We start from the raw sequence: 13,891 nt of genomic DNA on the forward strand, positions 1-13,891 counted from the left end.
TTTTCTTCTTGCGAGTTCTTCTTCTTCTCCTTCTTTTAACTTCTGTCTTGGTTTGTTCTATTAATTTTTTTTTTCGTCCTCGTTTTTTTTTTCCTTTTCCTTTTCTTGGTTATCAAAGTTTTCTTTATTAGTTTGAATCTCCTATCGATTTTTTTTTCTGTTTTTGTTTTCGTTTTTGCTTTTTTTTCCGTTTTTATTTTTGTTTTCGTTTTTTTTTCCGTTTTTTTTTCCGCTTTTTTTCCCTTTTTCGTTTTCATTTTCGTTTTTCCTTTCATTTTCGTTTTTCTTTTCCTTTTATTTATTTTTAAGTAGTAATAATTCGCGTACGAGTACCCTATCAGGGGGGTTAAAATGAAGTCGTTATCAGGATATTTTTTTTTTTCACATTTTTACACTTGGGATTTAATACTTTCACAATTACGTTTTTGCACAATTTGTTCACATATATATGCATGACGTAAACGTATAGTAAAATGTTTATGTCCTCTTTGCAAAATTTGTACAGTTTTTCTATTTTTTTAATTTTTTCATCGTCTAAGAATTTTTTTATGTGCTCCGCGAGTTTGTTTTTACAGTAGTTGTTGCAGTAGGCCTGTGTGTTGCTATACATTCTGGGCGTGTCATTTTTATTTGAGAGGCCTATGTGTACTGTTAAATTGTAATGATTGTTTTCTTCCGGTTCTTTTTTCACAAGGTTGTTTGTGTTGCTCACCTTTCTGAGGTGCGTGTTCGATCGGTTATCTGCAAGGTTTGCGTCACTAATTATGGTTCCGTTCATCTGTTCGTTCGAGAAGCTCATAAGTGTTCCGTTCATCGGCTCGTTTGAGAAGCTCATAATTGCTCCGTTCATCGGCTGGTTCACTTCGCTCGTTATTGCTCCGATCGTCTGTTCAATTTTTTCGTCGTACTTTGGGCTAGCCGTGAATTCGTTCCTGTCGCATACATTCTCGCAGGCTACTGCTTCCTTCCTTTCGTAGGAATTTTGGCTAGTCGTTGACTCATTCTGGTCGCTACCATTAGTTGTTTCCTTCTTTTCATAGGAAGTTTGGCTAGTCGTCGATTCGTTCTGATAGCTTCTACTGTCGCCATTGAGTGAATCCCTTTTATCGCCCAGAATGTCATTTTTGTAATTTGTAGGTTTTTCATCTTTATCTTCATTAAGGTCTCCAAAATTTTCTTTTTTAAAAATTTCTTCCTCATTTGTAATGCCCGTTTGGTCCATTTTCAGATATAAAGGTTCCATTTCGCCTTGTAGCTGTTTAGGGTTATCCTTTACAACTCCTTCTTCAATAATTGCACTAGGGGTGTTACCATCATTGTCATTTAAATGTTCGGTACGGTCGTTTATTGTTATTCCATTTTCATCCACGTTTTCTTTTTGATAGCTAGCATGTTTGTGCATCTCATCTGCTCTTCCTTTACCCACGGAGGGGGGATCCATAACGTTGTCTTCATCTACCTCTTTACCATTTGCAATTAATTTACTAATAAGTGTGTTATCTGGGTTTTCCATTTGATCATCTGCGTCCCCTGTGACTTCATTCATATTTGCATATCCTTGATTGGCATTTTCGTTGGGAGCCTTGTCACCTGGATCTCCTTTTCTGAAGTTTACGTTTTCCTTCTCCTCATTCACTTTGGCTATTACGTTTATGCTCTGCTCATTAGTGTTCGTGTTGGTTATAATTGTTGTCAGCTTTTTATCGTCCTTCATGTAGCTATTTTCATGTGCAGTTTCGCTTCCAATCGTTTTGGGCTCAATTCCTTTTTTACCCTGTTCATCATCCTGCTTCAATTTTTGCTTACTGTTCTCCGAAAGTTTAAAAAAATGTGCGAATTTGGTAAGGTACGTGTTTGTTATTTCCTTGTTTAGGTAGAAGATGGACTTTTTTGTGGATGAATCCTGCATCATTTTGGTTGGGTCATCACCATCCATATCGTGTGGCGGTTTGAAAAGGGGGTTCGTAACTGTTTCGTTGTTCTGCGCTTTGGTTTTGTTTTCATGGGGTACCTCCTCTTCGTTTTTGTGGAGCACTGCTTCTTCGTTTTTGTGGAGCACTTCTTCTTCGCTTTTGTGGCGCACTTCTTCCTCGCTTTTGTGGCGCACTTCTTCTTCATTTTCGTGGAGTGCCTCCTCTTCCTTTTTGTGGTCTGCCTCCTCTTCCAATTCCTTTTTAATTTCGACTTCTTCCACCTTTCGCACCCCCTTAACATCTTTCTCCTCTTCCCCATTTTTCTCCTCTTGAATTGGTACTACTTTCTTCTTTCTCCCCCTGCGTTTTTTTTCAATTACTTCTGGCTGCACCACCTCCTTTTTTCGCTTCTTAATTTTTAAGCCTCTTCCAATCTTACGATCTAGGCATTCTTCCTGTCTCTTTTTCCTTTTCCTAACTCTCTTTCGTATTCTTTCCTTGGTGACACTAGCCTTTAACGGTTTGTCTACGCCACGTTCTTTTCTCTTTCTCTTGCCTAGCTTCACTTGTAGTGTACGCCTTTTGCGCGTTTTTCTCTTTTTCGTTATGTCCCCCTTTTGGGCACGCACCCGGACTTTCACGGGTGTATTATCTGTCGCCGCCCCCTTTCGTAACAAGCTGTGGACCCCGTTAGGGTTAGGGTTATACATACAGTCGTAAATTTTCCTCAAACTTTTATACTTGGCGAAAGATATGCTTTCTATTTGTTTCTTTTTTGAGTTATCAACAATTTTGATGATTTCCAAAAGTTGAAAAATGTCCATATCGATATTTAAGCAAGAGAAGTAGTAAGAATCGTTGAACCAGAAGAAGGAGGGGACTATTAAGAAATAGGAAAGAATGCTATTTTTTCCTTTGCAAATGCTTTTAATGCATCCTCTGTATGCAACCCCTTGTGGGGACTTAAACTTGGCGAGTAGGTTACCTTTCAATTCGTACTGATACGTTTCTCCTTCTATTACTTTTTTTTTCCTTGCGTACTTTTGGAGGTTGATGTTGTCTTTTTTGCGCATTTGGCGAAAGTCTTCTTGGTCGTCACTGTAAGGGGGGGAATCACTCGGTTGCTTCGTCCCGTAGTCAATGAGATAATTCATCGCGTACTTGGGGGGGTGCTTCTTCCCAAAGTCAAGGGGCTGCTTCTTCCCAAAGTCAAGGGGTTGCTTCTTCCCAAAGTCAAGGGGTTGCTTCTTCCCAAAGTCAAGGGGCTGCTTAGTCCCAAAGTCAAGGGGCTGCTTAGTCCCAAAGTCAAAGGGCTGCTTAGTCCCCAAGTCAAGGGGCTGTTTGGTCCCCCAATCGACGGAGCACTTGCCAAAATAGTCTACATTACTTGCGTGGAGCATATCGTTCTGTTGGCCATCCACATGACCCCCCTGATGGGGTGTGTTTATCTCGTTGTCGTAGTTGCTTCCCACTTTGTCGCTCCCGCAACTTCCTCCGTGGGAATCACACAAATGCGTCATTTCCCCCTGGGTGATCGCATTTGCTTCATCCATATGTGCATCAACCTTGTTCGAGTGGAACAACTTCTGTTGGCTGTCCCCTTCTTTCTCCTTTTTGTTTCTTGACGAAATTTCATTAAAGTCATCATTAGTTATGAGAACATTATTCTGCAATATAATTCGGACGTCTAACTTTTTAATAAAATTTAGAACAAGGTGATCTACATGGAGATCTCTTTCGCTTTTATAAATTTTCATCAAATTATTTATCATAACATTTTGTAAATTTACATTGTTCGCGTATACCTTTTTAACTTCCAATAATTTCACGGCGAGAACGAAGCTGACTTTATTTTGTATGTTTTTGCAGAAGAGAGCTTTGATAAGTTCCCACTTTTTATGAGTAAATATTTTATAATGTTTGAATGCTTTTTTGTATTGTAAACTGTATTTATAATTTTCTAATGATTGGACAATATAGAATAATTTATTGGCTTTTCTTTTTTCATCATTTTTACGCATTACGCAATTGCTTATGCTGTTACTACGAATAAGGGCAGTATCCTTTGTGTGTGTTTTTTTTCTCCTACGTCTTTTTTTCATTTCGCACTTGAACTCTGGGTTGTTGGCGTTGCTGTTATTGATTCCCGTTTTTGTGTTGATGTGTATTTCTTTTTCTTCATTTTTTTCCTTCAAACCGGCATATTTATAGTCCTGTTTTTGCTCCTTTTCGTGAAGCTTACAATTGATTTTTTCACTTGCCTTGGAGTTAGAAGCTTGGTATGGGGTGCTGGCTACATTTTCGTTGTTTAAATTTGCGATGTAACTTTGAACATACTTTCCATCATTTATATTGTTCAATATTTTGATGTAGTTGGCTAGGGTTACGTTATGATCAGATTCTAAAAGAATATCATTAATTTTGAGTTCTGTATAAAAGTTGACTACTCTTCCAATTCCTATTTTGTTCTTCTCCTTGTGCTTGAAGAATACTACGTCATTATGTTCGAAGGTGGTTAATTTATTCTTTTCTTCATGTTGAGTGTGTTCATTTTTATTTTTTTTTCTTTTAATGCTTTCCATTTAGTTAAAGGTAGTAAATGTTCTTTCCTTTTTCTCGAATAAAACCAACACACTAAAAAGTGGCATACGGGGGGATGGTGAAGCCGTTCAAATGGACTTACTGAAGATTCGCTAATTGTATTCATTTGATAGTTCTTATTTGCAGCAAGGGGTGAATACAATTGGGTGTTTCATTTTAAAAAAGAAGAAGAAGGGGTGTATACGAAATGGGAGAAAACACGGGGGGAATTGTTTTATCTTTAAAGTATAACAGTTGGGAAATTTAAAAAAAAAAGGTTAAAGCGGTTGGCGGGTAAGCAGCGGGCGCTGAACGGGTAACAGAATTGAAAGACTGGGAAAAGCGGAACAATGTGCGTTTTACGCGATATGTACAAATGTACGTTTTTTTTTTTTTTTTTACATACACTGTATACATATTTTTGTGTAAATATGCGCGATTTGACAGGGCGGTGGAAAGCAAAAGGGGGGTGAATATGTGTTAGCAGTACATACTGCAATAATTGTTTTGCAAATTTTCAGACAAAAAAAGAAAGAAAAGTTGACACGTGCATCTTGAAACGTGATTGTACTTTAGGGGTACCTGCGGCGGCCAAAATGATAAATTCACATGGCGCGAAACGGAAGGTTACCGGCAGTACACGTAAATACACACGCGCACATGTACATATAAATATAACACATATATGTATATATGTACATATGTGTATACACAAATTTGTACACTACGCATGTTTTCATTTGCGTGTACGAATATACGTGTGCATACGTTATACGCAGGCCGGCGCGCATACGCATATGCATACATGCAATTGCGTCATCAAGAGAGAAAAATGAAAAGCAGAATAAACAATATGCGTTTTTTCATTACTACAAAAAAAAAAAAAAAGTGATTATGCCATTTTAGCCATTTTAAAATGTTGACACAAATGCGGAAGGAGTGAATTACGCTAAAAGGGTTCACATTTTTTTTTTTGCAACATTTGCGTATGCGCAATGGGTTGTTCGCACTATCCCATTTTGTAAAAAACAAGTAGAGTGTACACAGTGTGACGAGTTCTGCACAACTATGTAACGCATGACGTGAAGCGGTCGCTTGGAACAACGAATCAACAGAACGAAGAGAAAATTCTTCTAGGTGTTGGTGGAGCTACGAGAGAGATGCGATATGCGCACGTGCACGTTTTCAAGTACGGTAACGTGCGTATGCATAAGTCGTTTTTGCGCAGTGGTAGGTGGCTAAATGGAGAAACACGAAGCAGGAAAATTTGAAAAAACAAAAAAAAGTAGGTGAAAATGGTACGAAGTGGCGCAAAATGGCCTAAAATGTCGTAGAATGACGCAAAACGACGCAAAGCAGCATCAAAAGAGCGACAAAATAGGGCGGAATAACGGCAACATAACTAAAACGCGCGAGAAGGGTTAAGTATGCCAAACAGAAAAAAAACTTCGAAGCATCCTATAAATGCTAAAAAAAAAAATTCTCGTTAAAGAAAAAACTAAAGCTGGTGTTTTAAAAATTTTTACTTTTCCCATTTCGCGAAAGCGTATTTCAAAAAATCTCTGCGAAGCCGTTTGTGTACTTCAAAAAAAGCTACGAAAAAAGTACAATTCAGAAAGAGCATGCCGCAATTTAATTATGTAGCACTTATAAAAAAAAAAAAAGGAAACGAAGCGGCGCGACGCGTAAAGGGTTAACTTGTCACATTCCATTTTACTTAAGCTACCTGGCTTATTCAACCCACTCTCGGCTTGTTGAATTAATTTTAATTTAGATAATTCGCCAGTTTGCTAATCAACTTATGCACTGTTTATTCTTTTCCCTTTTTTTTAAATTTTGCCCTTCTGCAAAAATGTATGCAACATGTATATAGCTACTTGAGGAAACGTAGAAATTAAAAAAGCGTAATCCAAAAAAGGTTACTCGCGTCCGCATTTTTTACGCATTTGCCGAAGAGAAATGTATTCCCGGGGCGCTCCCAAGGCATAAATAAAAGAGAAAGAGAGAGAGAGAAAAAAAAAAGGGCGCTAACTGAATGAGCATAGTCAATACAGACTCAGAATGTATGCCCAACTGAACAGAAACAAAAAGAAGAAAAAAGATATCGACGATGAAAAGTTAAATGTAGGGACGGAGAGAAGTTGCATAAAATTTCCCCGTTAAAAGACGCTATCGGGCAACGTGACAGGGCACGAATACTACATAACTGTGTATACACTTGCTCATATGTACACGTATATGCCCATATGAGTGCTCGCGTGTGTAGGGAAGACCCCTTCACCCAACTACGGCAGACGCTCTTACATTTCCAAGCCGCGAAGCTTCACACATATTTAGACGCTGTTTATGCAACGCTTCCCCCTTTTGCGCAGGAGCAAGAAGCTGCGAAAATTTACGCAGAGTTTGTCCGGTCGTTCGAGGGAAGTGCCTTGGAAAAGGGAAACAAATTCGTCAAAAGTAATGAAAAAAAAAGAAAAAGAAAAAAAAGAAAAAGAAAAAAGAATAAGTTAGTTTCATGTAATGCAATTTAATTTAACGGAACTGAACTGTCTCACAACCGAGGTGGTCTCTCAATTACGTGTCCATGAACCGCCGCTTTTATATGGCAACCGCTTTTCCTTGCTAACCCATTTGAATAGGTGGAAAAGTGTTGAACCCCTCCAGCACTCAGTTTTTGCCGGCTGAAGATGAAAGCAGGAAGAAACCCAAGAGCAAATTCAGCAGGGTAAAAACTGTGAAACGATTTAACGTGTGCATGAAAGTGGGAATTTTAATATTCCCGGAAAGTGAATTTTCAATGGAAAAAAAACCTTTATGTGTGATAGCATACATATGTTGAACAAGGCAGGTTGCCACAATGTGAACACTTTACATTTCACGCGACGTGCCCTTCCCGACTGATTGCAGGGCGATTACTCGTATGAAGAAAAAAAGAAGAAGGAAGAAAAAATAGACAACAACAAAAGTGGTACAGGGAAAGTAAAGGAAATTGATAGTTTTTTAGAAGGTTACACATTTCATATAATTAAAAAAAGAAATATTTTAGAAAAAATATTTTTCAAAAACGTTTTTAACACTTTGTATTTTATTTTTTCGTATAAATAGTATATAAATTTTTTTTTTTTTTTTCATTTTTTTTGTATGTATTTATTTATTATTAAAGAAATTAAGTTAAAGCAGAAAATTTTGGATGAGAGGAAAATCTTAAAAGAAAAAGCCCAGCTAGCGAAATCTGAAGAGGAGAAACTTAAAATTAAGAGAAAGCTAATAGAGATCGAAAAAAATGAAACGTTCTTTTCGTACGCCCCAAGAAAGGAACGAGTGGCCAACTTGTATCTGGGAAATTTATCGGCCGAGGTAGGAAAAGCGTTTATAGGGAGTAGTATCGTGGATCGCCACCGTGCATGATGTGTGTGTCTAGATAGGGGAGCATTCACACTGCGCGAGTTCATACGGATAAGTGTGATGGAAAATAGTCGATATTAATATGCAAAATGGAGAGATTATCTTGACATAATATAAAACCCATTGGTTTGTGTTCTCCTTCTCCCCGTTCGTAGGTCACGGAGGAGTACCTGTGTCAACGCTTTGGAAAATTTGGAAAAGTAAATAGCGTGAAAATTATGTACCCACGAACAGATGAAGATAAAAAGAAGGCTAGAATTAGCGGATTTGTTTGTTTTGAAAATAGAGATGATGCAGAAAATGCCAGGGATGCCCTGGATGGTGTAGAAATGTTTGGAAATATTGTGAAGGTCGGTTGGAGTAAAGCCATACCAAAAAATTTAAACACGAACAAAACTGAATATAACCAGTTTTCCTATGAAAAAAGTAACTTGTATCATTCTGGTTCGAATAAAAAAATAGAGATCCTACTACCAGAGGATAGGAAGACGAAGAGAATAATTGATTTGTTAGCCAAGTATGTTACGGAGGAAGGATACACATTTGAAGAAGCTATAAAAAGGAATGAGAAGGATAATCCGGTGTTTACATTTCTCTTTAACACTTCGGATTTGTTTTATTACTACAAGTGGAGAGTTTTTTCTTTCGCTCAAGGAGATAGTTACAAAAATTGGAGAGCGGACCCGTTTCAGATGTTCGAAAATAGTTACGTGTATGTGCCACCGATACAGAAGAACGCCAAAAAGGTCGTTTCAAAGAAGGAGAAAAGGTAATATTTTATCGAGGGAATTTCTCTCAGGGGTTGCAAAATGGTGTTTTAAAAAGTGTGCACGTAGGATACGGTGATGATTGGGGTGTGGGTTGACTCTTTGATCTGTTGCGAACTGGAATAGGAAAATGCAGCTAGCACGTTTGAAACGTTTCATTTATCGGTATGTTTGCCCATTTTTTTTTCCTTTTTCAGCAGTAGAAACAAGAAGAACAAAATAGACCAGAAAAAGAAGGAAAAGCTAATTAACATTATAAACAACTTGAATAGGAAGAGGTAGGGAAGGGCTTTTATTCCGTTTAGTGCATCTCTCGAAAGAGTGTCACTTTAGTTTATCTCTCATTCGCAAGTGCTTGCGTGTATATATAGCTATGCATATCCACTACATCGCTCGCTTCTGCTGCAGGGTGAGCATATGTCGCGCCATGATATTCTGCACACGGCACAGCGACTTCAGCGCGGACATTGTGAAAACCATTTCGAATTATTTGACCGATTTGAAGTACGACATGTTGAAAAAGGTACCAATGAGTGTTTGTAAAAATTTTAAAGGAGGCGTTTTTACTCCATTCATTTGGTTTTTTCGGCGCACCGCATGCATATTAGGATGTACGTCATTCCCTCCACATCTTTTCCTTGTGCCCCCACCCCGTGCAGATAAACCTGGTTTATTTGCTGTCGGACATTCTGTACAACTGCAGCAACCAGTTTTACTCGTCCTGGTCCTACCGCAAGCACATCGAAGAAGAGCTACCTCGGATATTTTTCCATTTTCGAAAAAATATCAAAAAGTGCGATAGCAAAATAAAGGCAAAAATGTTTACAGATTCGATTATGAACATTTTTGACATGTGGGATGTTTGGGCAATTTATAGCTCCATCTTTATGAACGGTTTGAAATGCCTATTAACAAATAAGAAGTTAAGTTATTTAAAAAATGAAATTCACGAGTCGAACTGTGAGGCGGACTTGGATGGAACAAAAATTGAATTTTTCGATGAAATAAAAAGGTATCCCTTAAATATGAGGAGAAATGCATATTTATATTTCCAAAAAGAGGAAACTCATTTAAATCGATTATGTGAACAAAGGGGTTTGTATTTTGACGACAGTTTCAAAAGAAAAAAAAAAGTAAAATATTTAATACTGTATGATGAATTTTGCAATAATCTTAATAGTGCGCCAAACGAGATGGGAAATTTAAACGTTATGTTCCCCAGTGATGGCAAAAAGGTTTCTGCTTTTGTCAACGACACGAGTGATGCTGCTTTCCACGCAGAGGAGAGGAGTTCCAATTATATCTCTTGAAAGGGCAGTAATGGACAGCAGTGTTGGAACGGTTTATTTTTTTACATTACACAACTTATACAATGCGCATCATTTGCGTAGTAAAAGTTTGTAGGCACACACGAAGGTGTACGGCACATATTTTTGGCATTTTTTTGCATTTTTTTTTTTACCGTTTCTGCGTTTATCTGTCATGTGTACATGTAGGTATGCACATGTCCGAACGTATACGTAGCCAATATACGTGTTTTATCTTCCCTTCGTGTGTACCTTCACGCGTGCGTTTAATGTTTATTCCAATTTAGCAATACGTGTGGCCAAATTCGTTTTGCAAAGTTTACCCTTTTTTTTTTATCTTTCTGCACATAATTGTACGTAAGCAGTTTTTTTCACTTTCCGTTTCTTTTGTTTTATCCTTTTTTGCACAAAAAAATAAAGCTGTTTTGGTTAAATAAAAACGTATCATTTAATATTTGAATAACAGTCGAACAGGACGTTATTTTTTTTTTTTTCTACGCGATTGCGCAAAAAGGGGAAATGTGCTTATGGGAAATGGGCAATTCTTGTAACACCATTCATTCAGTAAAGATGAAGAGCCATTTTGACGATAAATAAATGTGATATGGTTTAGATAAAAAAATTACGGTGTAATATTTATAGTTTTTTTTTTTTTTTTTTTGCCATGCTAGGAAGATAGCACCACAAACATGTAAGTTTTTTTTACTAGGGCGGAAAGTTGAAAAATGATTTTTTGAGCAGATTATGTTTGCCGCGCGCAGTATGATCCCTCCCCCTTCTATGGATTTTTCCTTTGATGCGCGTTTTAAGGGGCTTAGCGGAAAAAATACAAGTGGCAAACGTGAAGAATATATTACACTATAAACATATGCGGTGTATAAATACATGTACTTTTTTTTTTTAAACTGTGCAAAATACAGCGTATGCTCCTTGAATTGCTCGCTTGATTTTACCATTTTGGCTAACCCCATTTTTTATTATGCAGCGTAAATTGGCTTAAAACAGAAAAAATAGCCCCATTGGGATTTTCTTTTTTTTTTTAAAGCGTCAGCCCGATTCTGCGTTTTGGTCCCTTTGCAATATATAGGCGCATTTCGACAAAACGGAACAATATTTTCTACATAAATACGCAGAGGTATGTATATGCATACAAGCGGGCACGTTACATGTAAGGGAATATATCCTGCGCGCGTCACTAATTGGTGCATGCAACTTTGTTGAGGGCTAGCAAAAATTGGGAATACGAACAAAACCTTTTCGCCATCACAATAAAGGCAATCTTCTTCCCCTTTACCACTTCAATCACCAGTGCTATATTAAACTTGGCTTCGGATTACGGTTAAGCAGTTTTTAAGTAAAAATTTTAACCGCATATAATATATCGTTTTGTACACAAGTAAATAATACGTATCATATTGCGCGTATAAGTAACAGCGATGCCGCAGTGCAAGAGCTTATGCATATAATTATATATATTATAATTATGTACGTTTCTTTATTTTTAAAAAAGAGGAATGTAAAAAAAGGATTACCCGAATGAACGAAAATTTTTTAAGCAAAATAAAATTGCTTCCATTTTTATATTTAAAAAAACCAAATGTATATTTTTTTTAATTTCATTTTTCTGTACAATTTTAACAAACAGGATTGAAAATTAAAAAAAAGTTCCATTTTATAATTTTACAAAACCAGATCAGTATGCAAATTTTTATAAACATCCCGCATGATGACTCCATATGTATTGAGTCATTCAACGTTAGTAGCATAAAAGATGTGAAAGAGAAGATATCTGAGTTGAAAGGTTAGCAAAAAGGATATACATCGATCGCAGCCGTTTTTTTTTTGTTTTGTTCCCCCCTTGTGTGGGGTCCCTACTTTATAAAATGCGTAGTTTTTTGTGTCACATATTTATCCCTCAACGTTTGTGTTAAGAACGCAGCTCAGTTTTTATTTTATGTTTGTGACTTGTGAAGATTGTACGTGTGGTGTCATTTTTTTGTGCAGCTGTTTTTTCTGACCCGCATGTGGAGTGTGGGCCAAGCTGCTCTCAGTGGCCCACCCCGAAGTGTACAACTCTGTACGTATGTATGTTTACATATTAACTCACACCTTTTTCTTCTAACCCAACAAAATTGTGTAGGTATCCCTTGTGAGGTGCAAAAGTTGTTCAAAAATGGCCGCCAATTGGAAGACGAAGAGCTTATCGAACTTGACGAGGCTGAATTTGTAAGTTGAAAAAGGGAAAGTAACAAAAGTGTAGTAAAATGTGCATCGTCATTAAGCTATGTACACGTTGTAGATGACGGTGTAATGAGTGTCGATTTGTCGCATTCGTGGTACTTCCCCGAGTGAGAGACATCCCCCCAATGTGTATGTTAAGAGCACGATGAACATGTTGCATATTTGTGGCACCCCTTTGGTGATCGTTGCAAAGGAGTGTAAATAAGAAAGATAAAATTAGAAACTTATTTCGTATCTTAGTGTACGAATGAGTGAAGAGGCAACTGCTACGTCGTTCCCGTTAATACATGTGTGTAACGCGTGGGTGGCAACACGTTTGTGCTGTATTGTGTGGACGACTTTACGTGGTGCATTTTCCAACGAATGGCCTGCTTCGATAATGTAAAATTTTTATTTTTTATGATGATAAAACATGTCAAAAGCAAGTAGGGACATGAGAATATAAAATGTGTTCGCGTTTATAATATCTGAAAAAATAAAAATGTACATTATGTTGCTTATTGTGTTTTTTTGTGCACACTATTTGGTGTTAGAGTGAGGGTTTGGATTTACCTACTATTTCATTTGGCGCTGCATCGAAGTGTTTCTCTTGAGGGAGAATCGATGCATGTTCCATTTTACGTTATACAGAGCTTGGAACGTTATGCACTTTCTTTCCGTGATGTACCATTTCATGCTGCCCAAATTACTCAATTGCGTGTCCTCCCCTTTTATCGCAATCGCCTTTAGGAGTACACCATAGACTTAACCTTCGGATTACTTGGTGGTGGCAAAAAAAAGAAAAAGAAAGTTTACAAGAAACCCAAAAAGGAGAAACATAAGAAGAAAAAGGTCAAATTGGCTGTACTTAAGTTTTACAAAGTTGGGGACGATGGAAAAGTGTTCAGATTGAAAAAGCAGTGTGACAATTGTGCACCTGGCACCTTGATGGCTGCTCATTTTAATAGGGAATACTGTGGAAGGTGCCACCTCACCATTATGAAAAAATAAACGAACTAATATATCGTATAAGCGTTGTTTAAAGGCGTTTTTAAAAAATGTTTTTTTTCTTTTCTCCTACCCTTCCCATTTTCCATTTTCTTTTTTCCTTTTTTCCTTTTTTTTAACTGCATATTTAAAGAACATACGGTGAAAGGATAAGAATTATCAATTAACAATGTTACAGTTTAATTAGTTAAAGAATGCACTCCGCATGTTTTCTGTCCGGTGTTGTGAAATTGGCAGGGGCGGATGGGCAAATGGAATCAATGGCTTGGGCAATAATTCCTGCGCGATTTGTGAAGGCTTAACATCCCAGTGCATGTGTATACACACTTGTTCCACTTGTGGTGAAGCATCTTAAAGGCAGCCAACTGGACGAACTACGTCCATTTTTATGCCAGTGTTAAGCCTTCCCCTCCCTTTGCCACAAAGGGGGACGCGTTAATGCGCTCAAAGCGCGTATGAGTGGAAGGTAGAAAGGTAAAGGAGCTCTCAAAAATTGTGAACAATTTTAAATTAAAAAATTTTCCCCTATGTGAAACATTTGACCATTCTCCATAAAGAACGGAAAAGCGCTTTGCAATTTTTTACTTCCCCAATTTGAAAAAAGAACAAAAAAAAATTGATGAAAAGGTAAAAGATGCTTTTGTAAATGTATGGTTACAAGGGGGGGAGGAATTTTTTTTTTTTTTCCCCA

At 37.3% G+C, this 13,891-nt stretch overlaps 3 protein-coding genes across 3 annotated transcripts; 2 read left to right on the top strand and 1 right to left on the bottom strand.

The window, feature by feature from the left end:
* Positions 1-346: 346 nt before the first annotated feature.
* On the bottom strand, positions 347-4,495 carry PCYB_135360 (hypothetical protein; the record flags this gene model as incomplete). The annotated part of the gene is made up of 2 exons (XM_004224561.1): positions 347-3,956; positions 4,023-4,495. The coding sequence occupies 2 exons, from the start codon at positions 4,493-4,495 to the stop codon at positions 347-349; spliced, it is 4,083 nt and encodes a 1,360-aa protein (XP_004224609.1).
* Positions 4,496-6,380: 1,885 nt separating this feature from the next.
* On the top strand, positions 6,381-9,975 carry PCYB_135370 (RNA binding protein; the record flags this gene model as incomplete). Its single annotated transcript, XM_004224562.1, has 9 exons — positions 6,381-6,617; positions 6,866-6,950; positions 7,133-7,218; positions 7,401-7,500; positions 7,657-7,850; positions 8,054-8,667; positions 8,863-8,943; positions 9,074-9,188; positions 9,325-9,975. The coding sequence occupies exons 1-9, from the start codon at positions 6,555-6,557 to the stop codon at positions 9,973-9,975; spliced, it is 1,989 nt and encodes a 662-aa protein (XP_004224610.1). The 5' UTR covers positions 6,381-6,554.
* Positions 9,976-11,483: 1,508 nt separating this feature from the next.
* On the top strand, positions 11,484-13,367 carry PCYB_135380 (ribosomal S27a). Its single transcript, XM_004224563.1, has 3 exons — positions 11,484-11,773; positions 12,113-12,198; positions 12,943-13,367. Exons 1-3 carry the CDS (start codon positions 11,671-11,673, stop codon positions 13,201-13,203), a joined length of 450 nt encoding a protein of 149 aa, XP_004224611.1. The 5' UTR covers positions 11,484-11,670; the 3' UTR covers positions 13,204-13,367.
* The last annotated feature ends 524 nt before the right edge of the window (positions 13,368-13,891 follow it).

The sequence above is a fragment of the Plasmodium cynomolgi genome, chromosome 13 (genome assembly GCF_000321355.1).
Source record: "Plasmodium cynomolgi strain B DNA, chromosome 13, whole genome shotgun sequence".
Taxonomy (NCBI): domain Eukaryota; phylum Apicomplexa; class Aconoidasida; order Haemosporida; family Plasmodiidae; genus Plasmodium; species Plasmodium cynomolgi.